The sequence below is a fragment of the Delphinus delphis genome, chromosome 3 (genome assembly GCF_949987515.2).
Source record: "Delphinus delphis chromosome 3, mDelDel1.2, whole genome shotgun sequence".
In the NCBI taxonomy this organism is placed as follows: domain Eukaryota; kingdom Metazoa; phylum Chordata; class Mammalia; order Artiodactyla; family Delphinidae; genus Delphinus; species Delphinus delphis.
The window spans coordinates 109,303,520-109,325,483 of NC_082685.1; the positions used below are offsets into that span (position 1 = coordinate 109,303,520).

The 21,964-nt window shown below is 37.5% G+C and overlaps 1 protein-coding gene across 1 annotated transcript in view; it reads right to left on the reverse strand.

The window, feature by feature from the left end:
• Window positions 1-21,964, reverse strand: part of MSH3 (mutS homolog 3) — a 180,989-nt gene that overhangs the window by 94,674 nt on the left and 64,351 nt on the right. The window contains exons 11-12 of the mRNA XM_060009221.1: window positions 19,710-19,794; window positions 17,162-17,271 (exon numbers count right to left, since the gene is read on the reverse strand). Coding sequence (XP_059865204.1) covers window positions 17,162-17,271; window positions 19,710-19,794 — 195 coding nt within the window. The remainder of the gene's footprint in view (window positions 1-17,161; window positions 17,272-19,709; window positions 19,795-21,964) is intronic.

Sequence of the window (21,964 nt, forward strand, 5' to 3'; positions counted from 1 at the left end):
TGAAATAAGTAAACATATCTAGTAGAAAACGGGTCTTTAGTAAATGCTTTTTGGATCAATGAATGAACAAACAAGCAAGCAAATGAAAGAGTGAACTGACATTTGGGGGGAAATGGGGCCATCAGCTGTTGAATACACATCTATCAAAGTTCTGTTGATATCATATACGCTGATGTGAAGGGCAAACCTATATCAGAATCCTGCCTAGATAACTATTAAATTGAGTATTTCACAATTAATTAAGTGCTTTTATCTTTGTTATCCTTATAACTATCCTGTGAATTCACAAAACAGATACTAACTTCAGGTCTCATTTTTTAAAAATGTATTTATTTATTTGGCTGCACCGGGTCTTAGTTGCGGCATGCGGGATCTTTAGTTCCCTGACTAGGGATCAAACCCAGGCCCACTGCATTGGGTGTCCAGAGTCTTAACCACTGGACCACCAGGGAAGTCCCCAGGTCTCATTTTTGTTCCATTTTTTCTCTGGCTCATCCTCTGCCATGTAGAACAGGCATTTGGTTTAGCATGACAAAGTAGAACAAGCCAGAGCTTTGTAGACACACAGGCTGATTCTTCCATTCTCAATGGGATGACCTCTTAAATCTATTCAGTTCTTTCCATGTCTATTGCCACTACCCTAGTCTAAGTAAAAATCATTTCTCACAAAGAGAAATGTTCTACCAAATCAGCCTCCTAACTTTCTACCCCATGCGCACTTTTGTCCCTTTTTCCAATCCATTCTCTACACTGTAGCCTGAGTGGTCTTGCTAGAACCCAAACTTGTTCATGCCATACCTCTGCCTTAAGCTCATCAATGACCTGCCATTAATCTTAGATTCAAATCCAGAATCCTTAACTGACCTTTAAGACAACTGATCCCTGCTTACCTCACAAGTCTCGTCTCAGATCACCTGTCACTCTCTTCCTTTCACTCTAAGTTCCAGCTGGACTGAACTTCTCCCAACATCACGGTCACTCCAAGTTCTCTGACATCAGGGCTTTATCATCTGCTCCTCACTCTGCCTTGAAGACTCCTTTCCCCTTTCCTACTGCCTACCAGCTTCCACTTTGGCAAACTCCTTCTCACCCTTCCTCTGAAAGGGCTTTCTAGACTCACTAGACTATATTTCATCCTTTGCCATCCTTTTCCATACAACCCTCTGTTTTCTTTACATAGTGGAACTTACAACTGTATTTACTTCTCTACTATCTTTACTGCTAGACAGTAAGCTTGGTGAGAATGGGGATCATTTCTTCAGTCCCATAGTTCTGAGATCATGATACGTGCTCAATAAGTAGCTGTTGAATTTGATTCAATTGAATTTCAAAGACTACATATAAAATAAATCAAGATGAGGTGAAAAAATAAAAAATTAAATTTTCTTTGCATAAGATTGTTAGGGTAAAACATTGATTTATTTTATCACAACGTTTACCCCAAATGCTATACAAATATAAAGTTTTATTTTAATAACTCACTCCTGCACAAATGAAAGATGACACCAATTGAAATAGATTAAGTTGATGCTGCAGATGGTATGAGGACAGATAAAATAATGCCATCTGTGAATGTATAAAAGACAGCCAGATAGCTACTCCCTCAAAAATTATAAAGGTTGTCTGAAATATGGAAAGATAAAAGCAAAAGAGGTTAATAAAAACCTAAATCACATTTATGAAGTCTTCCAACAGACTTTTAAAAAAATACTTTCTTGGAAAATAGAAAGGTAGTAGCTTTTTTTAGCCTTGTGACAGCCCAGACAAAAGCCTGTTCACTATGAATCACTTTCACATTAACCCAGCCTTTACTTGTTAGGGAGGTAACAGCTCAGAGGTTAAGAATTTGGGCTGAAAACGTAAATGACCTCAGTTCAAATCCAGGCTCTTCCATTTACCAGTAATTTAGACTTGCCCTATTTTCTCCATCTATAAAATGGAAATAATAATGGTCCCTAACTCATAGAGTTGTTACAAGAATTCAATGAAATAATACACATTAAGCACTTAGCACATTGCCTGGTACATAGTAACTACTCAAGACATGTTAGCTATTACCACCATTATTATTACAGAGATCTTTATTTGGTTATGAAATTTGTTTGGTAGGCATCACAGAGAACAGCTCAGGGGAGGGAGAAACAGCACCCAAAACATAAGCTTGGAAATAACTATGTGTAGACAAGCCTTTAGGCATAGATATGCAAAAAGGTGTTTTGTGCAAAGTGAACAGGAAAGGATTACACAAGGAAAGCTAGTTCTGGCATCTCAAGTGCTACATCTGACTGGTAGTAGTGACCTGAAGTACTGTACTAAGATTGGTTAGTAGGTACATTGAGAAAGAATGCCATAACCAACTACAGATGTCTAACACGGGCAGGGAGAGGGGGAGACGGGGAGAGGGTGTGAGGCACTGTTTACCACCACGAATTTCTCATCACTGGGGCAGCTATACTTCCACTTTTATCTCCTATAAGCAGAATGCAAATCAATGAAAAATGACTTCTAATCAAGTTTTTTAAATAAAATGGTATATCTTAGAACTGTTCTTTAATTAACAGGTATAAGACTTTCTAAATAACCATAATAAAACAATAGGTCAGACCACCAAAACAGAAAACAATTATTTTGGTGCAGTCAATGAGAGAGATCAACAAAACAGGAAATAGCACTGTCAATTAAACGAGGATAAAGATATTATTCCAAGATGCCCTATGGTATTCTACAACTGATCTTATCACATGATACATTCTAAACAAATGAAAAGAGGACACCTGAGTCATTCATTTCATTCCATATGACAAAAAAACAATGAATCTGAGGTCCTGGGGATGACAAATATTCTTCTTTACCACCAAAGATCCAACGAGTAAATGTGGGTGTCGCTGGAGGCCTTCACATTTGAAGATGAACTGAGTGATGACGTTAATATCTGTTGTATGTGACTGTCACTCAGAAACACAGTGTATCACCTATAGGTACTGCCATAGTAAGGACATGTGATCAGTCTGTACCTGCTGGTTGCTATTTGTGGAGATGCCTCTATAATTCTAACATCAGGTTATTTGGGGAGGAAAGAAGTAAACTACTGGGGAGAGGTTTTTCGTTGTTGCTGTTTGTTCTGATTTTTTACTGAAAGGTTAGCTCTAAAGACAGATGATATAAAATGAGTAAATTAAATTCAGACATTAACACATTACTCATGCGATATGGCTAAACCAACTACCTAAACAACTTTCTGGTAGAAACATGAATCACAGGCCTTCTCCTAGGGCCTAACCATCATTATTTGAATCCACCTAGCTTTGCCTTTCACATACACTATTCACTCATTCATTCAATGAACAATTACTGAGTGCTTATAAAGCACCAATTGCAAAAATAGAAGATGGAGAGTGCAAATATCACGCTCAAAATCTTATAGATCATGAAAGAGTTTATTTTATTTATGAAATTACATTCTAAAGAGCTATTCTCAATATGTACTTTGTTGCAAATTGTAAATCACCCAAGTTTTTAAGGATTTTTATTACTCATGTTCAAATGAGGCATCATTTTACCAAGAGACAATTCACCCTTTTCAGAATATTAAACAGAACAATTTTCTGACAGCTACCTTCCATTATTGGTTCAGGCCACAAATCTGAGTCTTTGAAAAGAGCATGAATATGATTTGTGTTTTTGATGATAATGGGAATGGGTATTTTCAGACCATCCCTCCCACTGCGGACAATTCAAAAAGCCAAACAAAACATAAAACACGTTCATGAAAGCATCAAAGGACTAAAAAAATGGTAAGGAAAAACTATACTAAAATCTAAAAGAAAGCAAGAACCCAAAGAAATAATCCAGCAGTCAAAACCACTTTTGCACTAAAAAGATATGCCAGAAGGATCTGCTGTAAAAATAAGCTGGCCTCATAGTAAGGGTAAACTTGTAGAGTAGGTGAGCATCATTTGGATGAACTGAAACATGTCAAACACTGAACCTGGATTAAGATGTTCCAGACTGGAAGCATCACTGAGAATCTGGCAGGAGCAAATGAAAATCTTCTTTGGGAAAAGACACCTTCATCTTAGCTCTCATGTTATTTATTTATTTTTATTGGAGTATAGTTGATTTACCATATTGTGTTAGTTTCAGATGTAGAGCAAAGTGTTTCATTTTTTTCAGATTATATTCCATTATAAGTTATCATAAGATACTGAATATGATTCCCTTTGCTATACAGTTTATCTATTGTTATGTATAGTAGTCTGTATCTGTTAATCTCATACTCCTAATTTGTCCCTCCCTCCCTCCCTCCCCTTCCCCTTTGTTAACCATAAGTTTGTTTTCTGTGTCTGTGAGTCTGTTTCTGTTTTATATATAAATTTATTTGTATTATCTTTAGATTCCACATATAAGTGATATCATATAGTATTTGTCTTTCTCTGACTTTCACTAAGTATAATATTCTCTAGGTCCAATCATATTGCTGCAAATGGCATTATTTCACTCATTTTTAACGGCTGAGTAATATTCCATTGCATATATATATACCACATCTTCTTAAGCCAATTGTCTGATGATGGGCACTTGGGTGGTTTCCATGTCTTGTCTATTGTAAATAGTGCTGCTCTCTCACTTTATTCTTAAAAATAAAATTTCTAAATAATATAACCAGCATTCAAGCATAAAAAGAAATGAGATGAGTAAGAAGCAATAGAAACAACAGACAACAGGAAGAGACATAAAAACTACCAAGCTTTGTGGGGTGTGGGGCTGAATGATAAAAAATAATAAATTCAAAAGACATTGTCAAAAGAAAGCAGATGAATTACAGAACAGGTAGAAATTAGAAATCAAATCAGTTATATAATTTCCATTACTTTACAGGTGATCTTTCTTTGCTCTCTATAGGATTTTTGTCTCTGATTCAGTGTTATGTGTAGTTTCATCATGATTTAGCAAAATGTGGAATTCTTGTTTGTTTTCAATTGCACTTTGATTCAATTGTGTTTTCTAAACCTAAGGAGTCACATCTTTCATGAAATATGAGAAACTCTCATCTTCTATCTCTTTGAATACTGTCTCTCTTTTCCTATTCTCATTTTCTTCTACTGGAAATCTGATGAGGATTATGTTAGACCTGATTTGTCTTTCAATCTCTTCTATCTCTGATCACACTATCTTTCTGTGCTACACTCTAGGTAATTTCTTCAGATATCATCTTGGAATTCAGATATTGCATCTATTCTGGTCTAACCCACCCACCATTTCTAAAAGTTGTATGTAGTTCTTCTTAAAAAATCAACCTGATCTCTTTTGATGGTATTTTTGTTCTGTGCTCATGTTTTTATTCTCTTTTGTATTTTTTTTAACTTGGTGGTTCAATATTTATCTTTATAATTCCCTTATCTGAAGGTCTTGGGATTCTAAGTCTACTGTTTTATAATTTCTGCTGACTCAACTCATGATTACTTGTTTCTCCACATCTTTTGTAATTACGGTTTATGAGCTTACAGCAGAACTTGCTCTTTGAAATTCCTAGGAGGCCTAGATGAGAGTGTATCCCTTCAGGGAGGACCTGTATTTGCTTTCGCTAGGAACCATAATGCACAATGGGACAATTTTAAATAAATTTCATAACTTAGAAATTGCCAGACCACAGAGATAAAACAAATTAAAATAACAAACCTGAGTGAAGGTGGGCCTGTGGTTAAGAATTCTTGGAAACTTGGCAACTATAGTACAAAGCAGAGACCAGCTAAATGTTCCTGAATAGACTGCATCCCAAAAGATGCTGGTTAATCCATATGCAATAACAGGGCAGACGTTTGGGTAAGAGGCATTTAGGGTCACTTTTTTCTTGGTGGCAGCAGTCCCCTTCTCTGCTCTCACTCGCATCCACACAGCAAAGGAAAAGAGGCATGGGGTCAACACCAATCAGTCACAGCTCCCAGTTATGCTTCACCCACCACTCTTCCTTCCCATTTATGAGAAGTAGTGTGTCTCACTGGGCTGAGTAAGAGCAGAGTCACCACAGGTGAACATTTGTTGGCAGGCTCATGGAACATGGGAAACCACAAAGAATAAACAGAGCCTCCTCGTGTAATTAATTTCAGGAAGTTCCAGAGTTAAAATGGCATTTAGTTTTGCTAATATAAACTAAATGTTAAGTGGAGCAAATATATAATATTCTATTACTTTGTCATTTAGGCCAGGGCTATAAATTAGACATACAAATATTAATACTCGAAACATATGGTTTTACCAAAATAAAAGTCATTTAATTATTCAAGAAGATTAGCTATCACTAAAATGTACTTTAGAAAATTACACAAAAATCTAGTCAAGGACCTATTTCCTAAAACCAACAATTTTCAATTTTCTTAAATATTGGTGTGATTTAAATGCCAAGAATAAACTTAGCATGCTTAATTCTCTTAAGCAGTTTTATAAAAATCTAATTTGAATTATAAAAGTATTCTTCATTTGTTCTAATTATGTTATTGAGCTATACAGTGAGTCACAGCATTTTATTTCAGGTATAAAAGTTTCCATCAAAAAAAAAAAAAAAGTTTCCATCACTTGCATCTCCTTCTCCTCATTAGATTACACCTTGACCAAATTAGATTAGACACTCCTTGAGAGTAGGAACACTGTCATTGACACTAAATAATACAAAATTAATAATAACTATCTGGGACTTCCCTGGTGCCACAGTGGCTAAGAATCTGCCTGCCAATGCAAGGGACATGGGTTTGATCCCTGGTCCGGGAAGATCCCACATGCCACGGAGCAACTAAGCCCATGCACCACAACTACTGAGCCTGTGCTCTAGAGCCTGCGAGCCACAACTACTGAGCCTGCGTGCCACAACTAATGAAGCCCGTGCACCCAGAGTCCATGCTCTGCAGCAAAAGAAGCCAACGCAGTGAGAAGCTCATGCACCACAACAAAGAGTAGCCCCCGCTCACCGCAACTAGAGAAAGCCTGCAAGCAGCAACGAAGACCCAACACAGCCAAAAATAAATAAATAAGTTTAAAATAACTATCTTATACTACTAAGTGTTAATGTGCACTTGGTCAATCAGAACAGAAAGTTGAGCTTCCTAAATTCCCAGGACTCAGACAAGTTAAAGTATTAAATAAAAGAGAAAGGCTGTGATCCAAGCCCAATCACATACAATGACAGTCCTCAAATGCTAATGGTTGCGTCATGTGAGAAGGGACTCACACAAAGGCTCTACCTCCTTACCAGTGGTCCTTGAAAATTCTCCTCATGATTCTGACTATAGCTACAGGCAAAAGATAAAATACAGGGAAGTACCAGATTCAGGAGAACTGACCAGGACAGATACTGGACAACTGACATCATGGGCACACAGCCTCCTTCCTGTCACGACTGGAAGCCCCCCAGCCAGGTCATCTTATGACTGTCTTCCCATCTTTCTAAAACAAGATGTGGTGGAAAACAGATGCTCTCAAGTCTAACATGGGCTTTCCAGAGAGATGGGCTTGGATTTGAATCTCGCTTTTACCTGATCAGAATGGGGGTGAAGGGGTGGTAGCAGTACCATTTAAAAAATTCATATGTGTGTGTGTGTTTATGTATGTATTATATTCTCTATATTATTTACTTTTTAAGAATAAAACATTGCAAACACACATAAAACACTACCCCAGCTGTATTTCTTTCCCTTTCCTCCCTTCCCAGAAGTGACCATTTTCCTGATGTTAGTAAATATCCTTTCTACTTCCTATTTTTATATTTCTACCACTTATGTCTGAACCCCTAAACAACACAAATGTGTTACAAAGTTCAGATAAATGGTTATTGTGCTCTATGTATTCTTTTATAACATTGTTTTTATGAGATTTATCCACATTGAAACATGTAGACTTTAGTCATTCATTTTAACTGCCATATGATATTCTAATGTATGACCAGATAACTATTTTTCCATTCCCCTACTAATAGCTAGGTTGCTTACAATTTTTTGGTATCACAAAGCTCACAGCTATCTTCTTGACTGCACAATTGATGTCAGGAACCACAGTAATCCTTTATATGTACCATCTTATTTGGTCCTCACAACACCACTATGGGGTAGGTAATGCAATTCCCATTTTACAGGTAAAGAAACTGAGGTGTATAAAAGTTCATAACTTGACCCAAGTGACACAACTGAATGAGGGAATCAGAACAAGCTCAAGTGTCTCATTAACTCCAAAACTGTGCTTTCAGACATGGCCCTATGTGCTTTGCTGGATGATCTCGGTTAATGAACCTGAGTGTCAGTTTTTCTCATCTATAAAATAGAAGCAGTAACCATCCCTGAGGATAGTTGAAAGAACAGAGATAACACAGATGAAAAATGCAGCTGAAAAACCAGATGAAACACCAGTTAGACACTGGTTTCCCTTTCTGCCATTTTCTTTCCACTCATATGATCCTCTTGAGTTTTCATCTTCTGCTTCCCCCCACACAGAGACTAGTTTACAGAGGAACAGACCTCACCTCTCAAGCCTCAGCACTTCCCTCTTCCCACCTTGGCTACTCTTCTTTCCTCAACTCTTAGATTTGGACGTCTGCTCCTTTCTACCAAAATATTTCCCTTTCTTTTTTTAAAAAAATATGTCTCCTTTTCATCCCTAAAATCAATCTAACATTTTGCATAAATACCTTCACCTGGACAGATACAATCCAGAATGTTTTTCAAAAGTAAGGGAGATTAAAGATTTTTCAGAATACTGTACTATAGGAGCAAAATTGCATAATGTTTGCAATTTACAAAATTCAGTGTTCTTTACAACCTCACTACAGATATTGAATAAATGTGTGATACATTTAAATAATCATCAAAACACTTGTTTCCATTCCAGAGATGTGTACATTTGATCTGCCCATGCCAAGAGGAGGAAAGATATGAAATAATTGAGCCTATCTGTTATGGATTGAACTGTGTCCCCCCCAAAATATATGTCAAAGACCTCCGTACCTCAGAATGTGACCTTACTTGAAAATAGGGTTATTGTAGATGTAATTAGTTAAGATGAGGTCATACTAGAATAGGGTAGGCCCCCAATCCAATTTGACTATATTCTTATTAAAAGAATGCCACATGAAGAGAAATGCACACAGGGAGAATACTATGTGAACATAAAGGCAGAGATAAAAGACAACACATCTCCAAGCCAAGTAACACCCAAGATTGCCAGCAAACCACCAGAAGCTAAGAGAGAGACACTGAATAGATTCTCCCTCACAGGCCCACTGACATTTTGATCTTGGACTTCTAGCCTCCAGAACTGTGAGACGAATTTATGCCATTTAAGCCACCCAGTTTGTGGAACTTTTGTTTCAGCAGCCATAGTAAACTAATACACTGTCTAAATCACCAATTATGTAATTCAGATTCTACAGGTATGGTCTTTAAGAGCCATATGAAAATCACGTTGACCCCAAATATTTCTAAGCAAATAAATTCTGATTCAGATGGGTTTAGAGTTACGAGCTAGACCTTTTTACATGATACTTAAAACTAGCTATGCCTGAGGTGGATGATAGCCCCTTCCTGTCACCCAGCCTGGCTTCCTTACTAAGTCACATGACTTTCTCTGATCAACTTCTATCTATTTTAATTCCACTAGGGGTTTGACAAGAATGCAAGATGTCGCCAAACCATTTCTTCCACTGTTAAGTACAATGTTTTCACACCTGAACAAGCAATTATTCCACTAAAAGAGAAGAAATGATTTCTCAGAACCAAGTCTGTGGCACTAAAACAAGGAATCACATGAAAGAAAACTGCTTCTAAGGTTCTTTTACAATCAAGAAGTTTTTCTCAGAAAATTAAACTTCCCTTATATAGGTTTGTCTTTATTTTCAAAGCCTACTGAGAACCCTAAGATTTTCAAATGGATTCATTTGTTCATAGTTTCTTAATCATCTGTTATATTCAAAGTACTATGAGCTGCCAGTGTATTCTATGTGTGTGTTTGGGGTGAAGTAGTAAGAAACAGGACATAATTGAGAGTAGATAACTTTCTATAATGGGAGGAAGGAGAACAAGGAGGACTTCTCAAAGGAGGAGTCTGAGTTAGGACTTTAATGACTTTAAGGACTTTCTTTTCATTATCCATTCAATAAATACTTACCAGACTATACTACAAAGCCACAGTAATCAAAACAGTAGGATATTGGCACAGAAAGCAGACACATAGATCCATGGAACAGAATAGAGAGCCCATGGTCAATTAATGTACGTATGGTCAATTAATCTATGACAAAGAAGGCAAGAATGTACAGTGGACAAAAGACAGCTTCTTCAGTAAGTGGTACTGGGAAAACTGAACAGTTATATGTAAATCAATGAAATGACAGCATTCCTCACACCATACGCAAAAATAAACTCAAAATGGATTAAAGACTTAAATGAAAGGCCTGAAACCGTAAAACTCCTAAAAGAGGACATAGGCAGAACACTCTTTGACATAAATTGTAGCAATATTGTTTTGGATCTGTCTCCTAAGGCAAAAGAAATAAAAGCAAAAATAAACAAATGGTGCCTAATTAAACCTAAAAGCTTTCGCACAGCAAAGGAAACCATCAACAAAATTAGAAGACAACCTACTGAACGGGAGAAAATATTTGCAAATGATATGACCAATAAGGAGCTAATATCCAAAATATAAAAACAGCTCATACAGCTCAATATCAAAAAAAATAAAATAAAAACAACCGGATTCCAAAGTGGGCAGAAGACCTGAACAGACATTTTTCCAAAGAAGATATACAGATGGCCAACAGACGCATGAAAAGATGAACAACGTCACTCATCACCAGAGAAACACAAATCAAAAGTACAAGGGGATATCACCTCACACCTGTCAAAATCGTTATCATCAAAAGGTCTACAAATAACAAATGCTGGAGAGGATATGGAAAAAGGGAACCCTAATACACTGTTGGCGAGACTGTAAATTGGTGCAGCCACTATGGAAAAGAGCATGGAGGTTTCTCAAAAAACTAAAAGTAGAACTACCATATGATCCAGCGATTCTCCTGCTGGGTATATATCTAAAGAAAACAAAAACACTAATTCACAAAGATACATACACCCCAATGTTCATTGCAGAATTATTTACAATAGCCAAGAAATGGAAGCAACCTAAATGTCCATCAATAGATGAATCGATAAAGAAGATCTAGTATATTTATACAATGGAATATTCTTCAGCCATAAAAAAGAATAAAATTCTGCCATTTGCAAGAATGTGGATGGACCTAGAGAGTATTATGCTTGTGAAATAAGTCAGAAAGAGAAAGACAAATATTCTACTCTATAACTTATATGTGAAATTTAAAAAATAAAACAAGCAAATTTATATAACAAAACAGAAATAGACTCCACAGACATTGAGAACAAACTGGTGGATACCAAGGGGGAGAGGGAAAGGTGGAGGGGCAAGATAGGGGTATGAGATTAAGAGATACAAACTATTATGTATAGAATAAACAAGGATATATTGTACAAACGGAATTATAGCCATTATTTTGTAATAACTTTAAATTGAATATAATCTATAAAAATATTCAATCACTATGTTTTACAATATTATATGTTTCAGGTATACAACACAGTGATAATGTTGTGAATCTACTATACAACTATACCTCAACTTAAAAAAAGGAATACTGATATATGCTACAACATGAATGAACCTTGAAGATATTATGCTAAGTGGTAAGATAGTCACAAAAATACAAACCTTGTGTTATTCCACTTATATGAGGTACCTATAATAGTCAACTTCATAGAGACGGAAAGTAACATGGTGTTTGCCAGAGTTTAGGAGAAATGAGTACTGAGAAGTTATTCATGAACGTGTACTGAGTTTCAGTTTTGCAAGATGAAAAGAGCTCTGAAGATGGACTGTGGTGATGGTTGCACAATACTAACGTATTTAATACACTTAAAATGTACTTAATGAATGTACTGTACTTAATGACATGTACACATAAAAATGATTAAGATAAATTTTACATTATGTGTATTTGACACTAATAATACAGATTTTGTTTAAAAAGTGCAAATGAAGAAAAATGAGCACAGGGGAAAAATACTTATCAATTGCTTGTTATAAATGAAACACACAGTTGAGTGAGACGGGCAGATATTAAACAAACTCTGATAAACAAATACCAATCATAGTAAGTCCTATACACTATCCAAGAATAATACGAAGAACATAATTTAGATCAGGAGGTCAGAGAAAAGCTCTCCGAAGAACACTTTAAGGTAAAACCTAAAGAATAAAGCAGTTAGCTCTGTAAAAACTGAAGAGAAAGAAAAGAATATTCTAGGTAGAGAGACGAGTAAATGCAGAGACCATGGGAAGAGAAAAAGCTCTGGGATGCTCAGGAACTAAAGGAAGGCCAGAGTGAACAGACGACAATGAATGCATGAATGCAGAGGAGAGTTGGACAGAACAGCCATGTTTAGGAATTTTAATTTTATTTGAAGCACAATGGAAAGCCAGTGAAGAGTTTAAGGCAGAGGAGTAACATGATTCAGCTTTTATTTTCAAAAAAGAGATCAGTTAGGAGGATACTGCAGCGGTCCACGTGGGACTGACTGCAGTCAAGATGGCAAGACATGCACAGTCTCTGGATATATTTTAGAGGTAAAAGCATAGGACTTAGTATTAGATTGGATGTGGTTGTCAAAAGGAAATGTCCAGAGTAACTCCCAGGTTTCTGGCCCAAGCAACGCATTAGGTGGAGGGGACAGGGAACCAGGAGGAGGAATAGGGTTGAATACGTTAAGTTTGAGATGCCTGTGATACACCTATGTGTTTAGGAGCCTGAGTTGAATATATAAGCCTGGAGAATAGAGGAGAGTAAGGACCAAAGATATAAATTTGAGAATCACTGACATTTTGATATTTATGGTCATGGGCATAGGTAAGTTCATTGGAGAGAAGAGAAGGGGAGGGAAGGATAAGGGAAGGAAGAAAGCTGAGCTCCTAAGGTTCAGGCCTCAGGAACTCCAACATTTGAAAGATACAGAGAAGATGAACAGTGAGCAAAGGAAACTCTGAAGAAGCAGCCAGCAAGTAAGGGAGACAAAAATGAGTAGTTTCTACTTTAGAAAAAGGGAACAGACTGTACAAAGGTCCAGAAATATATCACACCTTAGTGTGCTGTGAGAACCGTAAATAGTAGGGAGCAAAACATAATCAGATATACATTTAAAAAAAATCATCTTTGGGTAATGCAGATAGAAACAGAGAAGGGCAACACCAGAGGCATGGAGATGCTTAGTTTCCTTAATAAAAAGTCTTTCGTGAAAGGGCTTTCATCTGAGTGCCTTTCATAAAAAGTGATTTTACAAAAAGGCAAGATGATATACTACTACTTCTTGCAGAGAGACAATGTTTTCATCATTGATCAAAATAGTTCATCCACTAGAAGGGGAGGAACTGATTTCTCAGGTTCCCTTTGTGGTTAATAATCTGCTGTTCCTTAAGTGTGTATGCACACCTGCACACACATGTACACACACACACACACACACAGACACACAGCTGCATTTCCAAGAAATCACTATCTCACTGAAGGAAATGTCTTATTTCCAATTTGTTCTGCATACTCATGTTGAACATTTCCTGAGGCAGAGACATGCTAGTGGATGTGTGGGTCTGGAGCTGCGGGAGATAATGGAGACAAAGTCATCTGCACATGAGTTACAGGAGAAGCCATGGCCACAGATAAGATCCTAAGTAGTGTTGAAAGTAAGAAGATGCCCCAGGAAAGAACCACGGGTAACATCAACACTTAAGGTGCAGGTAGAAGAAGAGGTACTCACGGAGAAAACTCAGAACTTACCTTTGCTTAATATTTCAAAACATAGGGTAAGTTACTGAATCTTGAATACTCTTCTGAGATGACCAAATCTGCCTTGGAAATTAATATTTTGCCTAAAATACCATTTTAGATACTCATCCCACATTTTTCAAAGTTTTCTGCCCCTCCCCCCTCCCAATCAGTCACTATTTACAAGCAGAATTTGCATTTTGGGGCTTGTGGAGAAAACCAATAAAGTACCTATGGTATATGTATAAAAGATTGACAAGACCATATCAACTAAAAGAAGCAGAAGAAATTCAAAGATGGAATCTCGAAAAAAATGAATTCAATATAATTTAATTTTAAAAGGTCTTAGGACTAATGGCTTGCCAACATGGCATTCGGTTATAAGAAGCCAGAGACCTACACTGAAGAATCTTCTTGCCTAAAATTACAGAACTGATAAAATGTATGGGGCACAACACATAAGAAAGCATAACCTATTTATAAAGGCCAATGTGGTTTCAGTAGAGTAACATCTGACCTCAATAACCCAAGTGAATTCTTTGAATCAGTAAGTATAGGGTAAAAGCCATTTGTACTTTCTAGAAAGTCACTAGAAAAATTTGCACCAAAGAGGCCATTTTATAGAATAAAAAGTAGTGGGAGTGGAAAATCCTCTGAAACTTGAAACACTTGGTCCTGAATTTATGAACTGTGTGATTGCCCTGGAAGCTAAAATAGGTTAAAAATGTTAAAAAGGTCCTAAAGGATTTAAGAGAATTCATGGATGACTGACAAATAATGGCTCTTGAAGAACTTTGGGAGATCCACCTTATATCTTGCTAAGTTCCCTTGTCACCAATTATTTGCTGTATGATCTCACTATAGACGAAAACTAGGCTCTAAACTAACCTTTGGCTGCCTATGTCAGAGACAGAATATTAGCCTGGATGCATGGCACCTAATGTTAGTACTAAAACAACAACAACAATAAATATATAGCTGAACTACTGACTAATCAGCTGAAGATTTTCTCTGGGTATTTGTTTGGAAGACATGGCAAGTGCAATTAAGATATAACTGGAATTCTTTTGAAGTCAATTTTTTTATAAGCACATTTTTATTTATTAATATTTATTTATTTATTTTTGGCTGTGTCGGGTCTTAGTTGTGGTGCACAGGCTTCTCTCTAGTTGTGGGGCATGGGCTTTGTAGTTGTGGCATGCAGGCTCTCTAATTATGGCACACGAGTTCAGCCCCATGGCATGTGGGATCTCAGTTCCCTGACCAGGGATCGAACCCTCATCCCCTGCACTGGCAGGCAGATTCTTAACCACTGGACCACCAGGGAAGTCCCTGAATTCAATTTTAATGGATTAGGAAGCTTAAAGTTTTTAAACTATGACTTAAAATAAAAATGGCAAAGGAAGAAGTTTTGTGTGCCTGTTTTCAGCTATATATGTTTTAGGCTGGTCTAAAGTTCATACTTGAAAGCACTGGAGTTCAATGCATGGAGTACCTTCTCTCAGCCCTTTTGGGAAAGGAGGGTCCCAAAGAGTACATGATCAACCCCCAAAGAGCATACAACATGATCTACTGAATTTATCTCAAATTAATCCTGTTTATACAAAACAAATTTAACAACAGAAATAAAAAATTTAATTTGCATGTAAAAGTCTGCTAGCAAGTCTGTTTCTGTTGAATATTTCAACCAACCAAATAAAATAAAAATAGTAATGTGGATGCTTTAGATGCCTTTCTATCAACCAGAAGGCAACACCCCTTATATTGCTGTCCGCACACTATCTACAGAAAGCGATCTTGTCTGCTTTTGCTCCATGAGGTATCTTTATCTTGTTCGAATACTGAACCAAAGTAGATACTTCCATTTTCAGAATTCCTTCTTTACCTAGTCAGTTACCCCTGTCCGAAGGTCTTTATGGTCAAGAAAAGAAACCGTAATGACCCACTAAAAGCTGAAGTGATTTAGTAGCCAATCATCATCAGAACAGTATCTTAAAGCTTAGGACTAACAGTAACAGCATCTGCTATCCTTTGCCAAAGATGGCTATTTACTAAGCACAGCATAAGATGCAGCCATTAGTGAGGCTGCTGTGCAGTTTAAGAGACGATGCACGTAAAGCCCCTAGCATAGTGCTGGCTGTATGATAAAGAGCTCAAAACTGGCAGTGAAGATTACTGCCTCATTCTATTCCTTACCGCAGCCCTGTGAGGAGGTACCGTACCACTGCAAAGGTGAGAACACGGTGGGCTGGCTAGGGGGTGGTGAGCTGCAGCCTTAGTGGGGCTGACTCAGTTGACAGAGCCCACTAACAGCACCAGCACTACACTCTCTCTGGTCCGTCCATATGGGAAGCTGTTCAAGATGGATTCAATGCTGATTTTAAATCTAGGCTCTACCAGCTGTGAAACATCAAGCAAGTTACTGAAGCTCTCTGAATCTGTTTACTCATCTCAAGGACCCACCCTCAGAGGATGATTCTGAATATTAAATACTGGTACATAGTAAAAGCACAATAAATAATAGCATTCATTCATTCAGTCCGTCAGTCAACATTATTTGGACTCCTACTATGTGACAGGCATAGGTCACAGCTCCCAAATCTATCTGCATGTCAGAATCATCTGGGAGCTTTTAAAAATTCCAACTCCCAGGCCACACTGGAGGCCACTGAAATCACAATATCTGGGGGCTGGATACAGGCGTTAAGTATTTCAAAGCTACCCAGGTGATTCCAATGTGCAGACAAGCTTGGAAACCACTGTGTTTTAGGCACCAGACTCACCTACCTTCCCTGAAAGCACACCTAGTTTACTCATCCTACCTTCTTAAACATCTCACATCTAAGCCCTCTTTCCGATTCCTACTGTTACTTCTTTAGCTCAGGTCCTCAGAACCTCTCCATGAACTTGCTAACTTGTTCCCCACCCATGACCACTTTGTCTGCTCCCACACACAAGCCAGCTCTGATCCTATCACTCCCATGTGCAGAATCACTGGATTAACCTCCTCTGGCTACCAGCTCCTCAGCCCAGCCCTCAAAGCCCTCAACAAAAGGCAGTGCCCCATCGCCCCAGCCTCTCTCTCCCTACACCCTTATGCTACTGATGACCCCAACTAACTGGTTAACTCACTTTCTCCGGGCAGACCCCATGTCTTCCAACTGAAAGCAGGCTCGTTGTTAGGGACAAGGAAAAAAATCTTCCCGATAATAGTCTATTGCCAGATACAAAATAAAATCTTCCCCAACTGAAAACAGTGTTCAGATTAAACACACAAAAGACAATTCCTTTTACCTTAGTTTAAGGAGTGGCTGGGTCACCCACTTCTTTAACTTCCGTCTCCCAAATGAAGTTTTAGTATGGTCTAAAACCCAAAATAAACTTCCTTTGGTTTTCATATCAGTCTAAAAAAGACCAGAAAACAAGGTTTATTAACTAGATGATTGTATTTGTACCAAAACTGCTAGTTGTTCATGCATCCTCATTATTCCATAGACCCCAATTTTAAATGATACGCCCTAGCATAAAACAGAGCTCAAAACAGGTGTTCATTTAATGTCAGATGAATGAATGTATACATACACACATCCTTATATACACACACAAAGTACTTATATTTTACACAAGAAAGATATAATCTATGTATAGTTTTTAGTTAACTAACAATAAATTATTGAGAAGTCTCTTTTGAAGTGTTTATCCTAAACATCTCAAAAATATAACTGCATCCTTTCCTGCCTTAGAAAGCACAGTGAAGATAATTTCATTTTCCTCTGGCAGTTCAGTATCTCCCACTACCTAAGGGTTGCCATTCTAAAGACAGATACTCTCATGACAACACTGTACAAGTTTAAGGAGAGAAGTGAACCTGTACTGCACTCTAGGACTGTACCCCTGAAGGGTTTGATTTTAGTCTGTTTTATTAAATCCTTAGCAAAAATTTATCTATGCTTTGCCACTTTAAAGTTAAGCCATTAAAAAAATTTTACAATTAACTAGAGATGGTATTAAATTTTACCAAGGTTTCACTGTAGTATAAAATGTCTAATAATAGGTTTAAGTTCTATTTGGAACATAAAGTTGTTTTCACCTGATTTTGTTTTGTTTTTTTTTTTTTTTTTTACTCTTTCCTTTTCCTTCAAATCAATGAGCAGGTACTTACAGAATACCTCCTGTGTGCTCAACAGAATAACTGGCAAAGGTATATTAAGACATGGTCCCTCCCTCAGGGCACTTACATCCAAGTGTGGGAGAAAAGACTCCTAATGAGGACACAATGCCACCTGGCAGAAATCAACTATAAAAAGTGTGCTATAACCTCTCCAGGCCTTAGGAGTTTAAAGCAGAGCACACACAGAAACTACAGTGGTCATGGAAGGCTCCCTGAGGAGCTGGGCAGGCAGAGCAGACCTATGAGGAGAACCCACATCAGTGACTGCACCATCCCTTCCTGAGACGAGAGCCCGACTGCCTGGACCACAGTAAAAGGTCCCAGGAAGAGTACGGTGGAGGGGAATCATTCTCTAATTACCTGGCATCATTGGAGAAGCAGGCTCAGACAAGAGAGGGAGAGCTGGGGGAGACCTGAGTCCTGTTACACCTTTGCTCTCCCTGGCAACCAGCTCCCTCCTCATGACCCCTTTCCATTGCTCTATGGTAAAGGAGGACAAAGCCCAAGCACAAAGACAAGCAGAAGATGCTAATTCTCAGCTTCTATTTCTACAAGGGCCCAAGTCCTGATAAAGAAAGGGATTTTAGAGGGTATTCTGATGACGGATGATTTTTGCCTTAGGAATTTGATTTCAGAACTGACTCCACTGTAAAGGATGTGAACAGGGAGGATGTGGCAGAAGTAAAGAAATCTTGGAATACCAGGGCTGTGTCTGCAGGCTTTGACTGTGGGCTCTTCTTCACCCCAGAAATGCCCTTTTGTCTGCTACCTCGGGGATGTTTACAGAGTTGATGAGAAAGACTTGCGGGAAATATACTCAACTTCCGGATGACAGAATGACATGATAAAAATGTTATTGCATAAAAGGAAGGCTGACTCCAGTATACAAGGACAGCCTGGCAGAGGGAGAAACCAAGTGAGAGAAACTAGACAGCAATATACAAATCCAGGAGTCAGGAGAATACATTCAGCATTTACTTTAATTCACAGCAGTTCTAGTGATTCACAGCAGATGGTTCAGCTTTTCCACTACTTACTCAAATGACTTGGAACTGCTTTTTCTTTCTGTGACTTTATGTTATAATAACATTAGTTTTACAATATAATATCTCACATTTCCAAGTGATAGTTTAATACATGAAAGCAATAATTTTAATGTCTTCATTACCCTTCTCATTCATCAATAAAGGGCAAGTAAACAATGATGGAAGTTTGCGAAGTGAAATATTATGCATCTTACAGTCAAACTGAGTATCAGAGAAACTTGCTTTATATGCTGGATAATGAAGTAAGACTGCAGACATTTCAACAATCAGTTAAAAGTATGTAGAAAAAACATAACCAAGCAGACCAAAAAAATCCACTTTACATTAATTTCCAAAGATGATGCCTTTCCAAAGAAATATTTGATAAAGAAATTATCAGGATGGACGTGTTGCTTCAATCATTAAAAAGCACAGCTCTATAGCTCCCAACGTAACCCCCAAGTAAGTATTTCATGTATTTGGTCCTCAGAAAAAGTGAGCACTGCAGTTACCAGTAGATGTCAGGCAGAGCTGCCAGCTGAAGACAACACTGTTTTCACCTGCATACCTAAGAACAGACTGCTACCTTATCCCACATTTTTTTTCAAAACCATTTTGAATCTAATAGGCCTTATGTTTACCTGACCTGATTCTGAAGGATTTCCAGGTTCCTTAATGTTGTTCCATTAATTGTCATAAATTCCATTTCACCTGACAACTGTTTAAAATTCCTGTAAAAGAATGAAATATGAGCCATGATGCAAGTGCATAAAGAAAGAGAAAAACTAATTTAGGCATTAGAAATACTCAAGTAACATGATTTCCTGCGATACGAAATCGAACCCAAAAAAGCCAAAAAGAATATTCATCATTATGAGAGTATCTTCTATCGACACTGGGCGCTGTTAGGTAAACTGATGTGAAAGGACAGCTGTTGTCACACCAAAAACCAAGAACAAGAAACGGAAGTAATGGTACCAACAATTTTTAAATTTTTTTATATTTCCAGTAATAGAACCAAACATAGTCTTTTATCATTGGCAGAGCAAGTGGTGGTCTCTTCAGGAAAAGGTATGCAATTTGCTAGAAAAATATGTCAGTATACTTAAAAACGTCCTCCTTATTCTTTAGCATGAGATCATCCTGATAAACACTTTAAAAGCTTTTAATCAACATTCTGGTATGTGCAAATGTTATTTACTCTATAATTAAGACCACAAATTAATGTGGCTAATGTTTTAGTAGCGTATAAAACTGAAAAAGTAGAAATTACTTCCTTAAGTTCAAAGAATTCACATTCTCCATATGTCCCTGTAACTATCCCAAACTAGATTAAAAATTCAATAAATTTCAAATAAACTTGACTATTGAGTTCAATGTGATTAATAAATGTATGCACAATTCAAATTTTGTCCTTATTAGCCTGTCATGTTAAAAAGTATATTAATCAATGCATTACTAACCCAGTAATTAATTTCCTTTATAAGCCAGTCCTTTGACATTTCTGTCCACAGCACTTACAGATTTGATGGCTCATTTTTCCAAGCAAGAAAAATAACGGCAAGTCACTAAACTATTTGGAAGGAAAGCATGAGTGTTTGCATCATAAAACTAACCCCACTCATCATGGCCATAATAAGATGTAAATAAAATCCAGTTTCTTAAGCCAGTTATAGAAGCAAGCTTTCATCCAGGAATCTAGAGCCTAAAATCAGAGCCCAAGGAGCCAGTGCTCATTGAGAGATGCCTCCACTTCTAGATGACTCCCACAACTAAGGTTCCAGAGCCCTGAAAAAGAAATAACTTACTGCATATTAGGAATGTTGCCTAGTAACTGAACACTGTCCCCTGGCAGTGTAATTTACCTGCAACAGGTTTGACCTAGCTTCCAAAGGATGACTTGTTAATGATTTTTAGAGGGAAGCAACTCCAACACTGATAGTAGGTGTGGGTAGGCCATTCTCTCCTTCTTACAACTGTTAACTTGATTTGCCTTGCATTACAGTAATTTATCTTCTTCTGCTATCCTCATTAATAGATCTAAGCTCCGTGGAGGCATGGGTTCTCTGTGTCTTATACATTTTGCAGCACCTGCAGAGCCTAGCAGAAAGTATATGCTCAGCAAAGGTCTGCCATCTTTCTGTGGGGAGGCCAGTTTGGGTTTGTTTGGTTTCCTTTGAGTCATAAAGCCCAGAAATGTATGTGAAACACCCAGAGACAGTAATAAAATGTAAAACATTATTTTCAGGAAGAAACAATTAGGCAGTGATTTGCTGTACAGCTGACAGATGTTCACACACCTTCATGGTCAAAGATACAAGTTGGAAGTATTGCTAGCCTGGACTCTGAGTTGCTATCTAACCAGTTCCTATGTGTTTAAAGAAAAGTCATTTACTTCCCCTGTTCTTGACAGGTTTAACCTACACCCTAGGGGTGATTAATGAACACTTGAGTACCTTAATAAGACAGACTCTCGAAGGATGCTTAGTTGGCATCAAGGACCCACAATTCAGCAGCATTGACATCTGCACTGATCTTAATAAAAGAGATCAACCACTGGGCAATATTAAGTTAGACTGATTCCTATGGAATGATAATTACCAAGCAACTGTAAGAACTGACTATGCTTCAGGTTTCCCATATGTTTGGATGATAATGTACTCTGGAGTTCTGACTCTTCCTTACAAATACAAAAGAAATTTCCTTCTGTCAGTGTCTATTTCTATTAGGAATTATATATATACTTTTGAAGTCAGGGTTATATCTGCCAGCATCCTTAGGAATTCGACAGTATATGATCACTGATCAAGCAATTCTAAATTATTTATCCTTTTGGAAAAAACCAAATTTTATGTGCTTTGAAATAAACCTTATAAACAATGCCTGGCTAGCATTCATCCT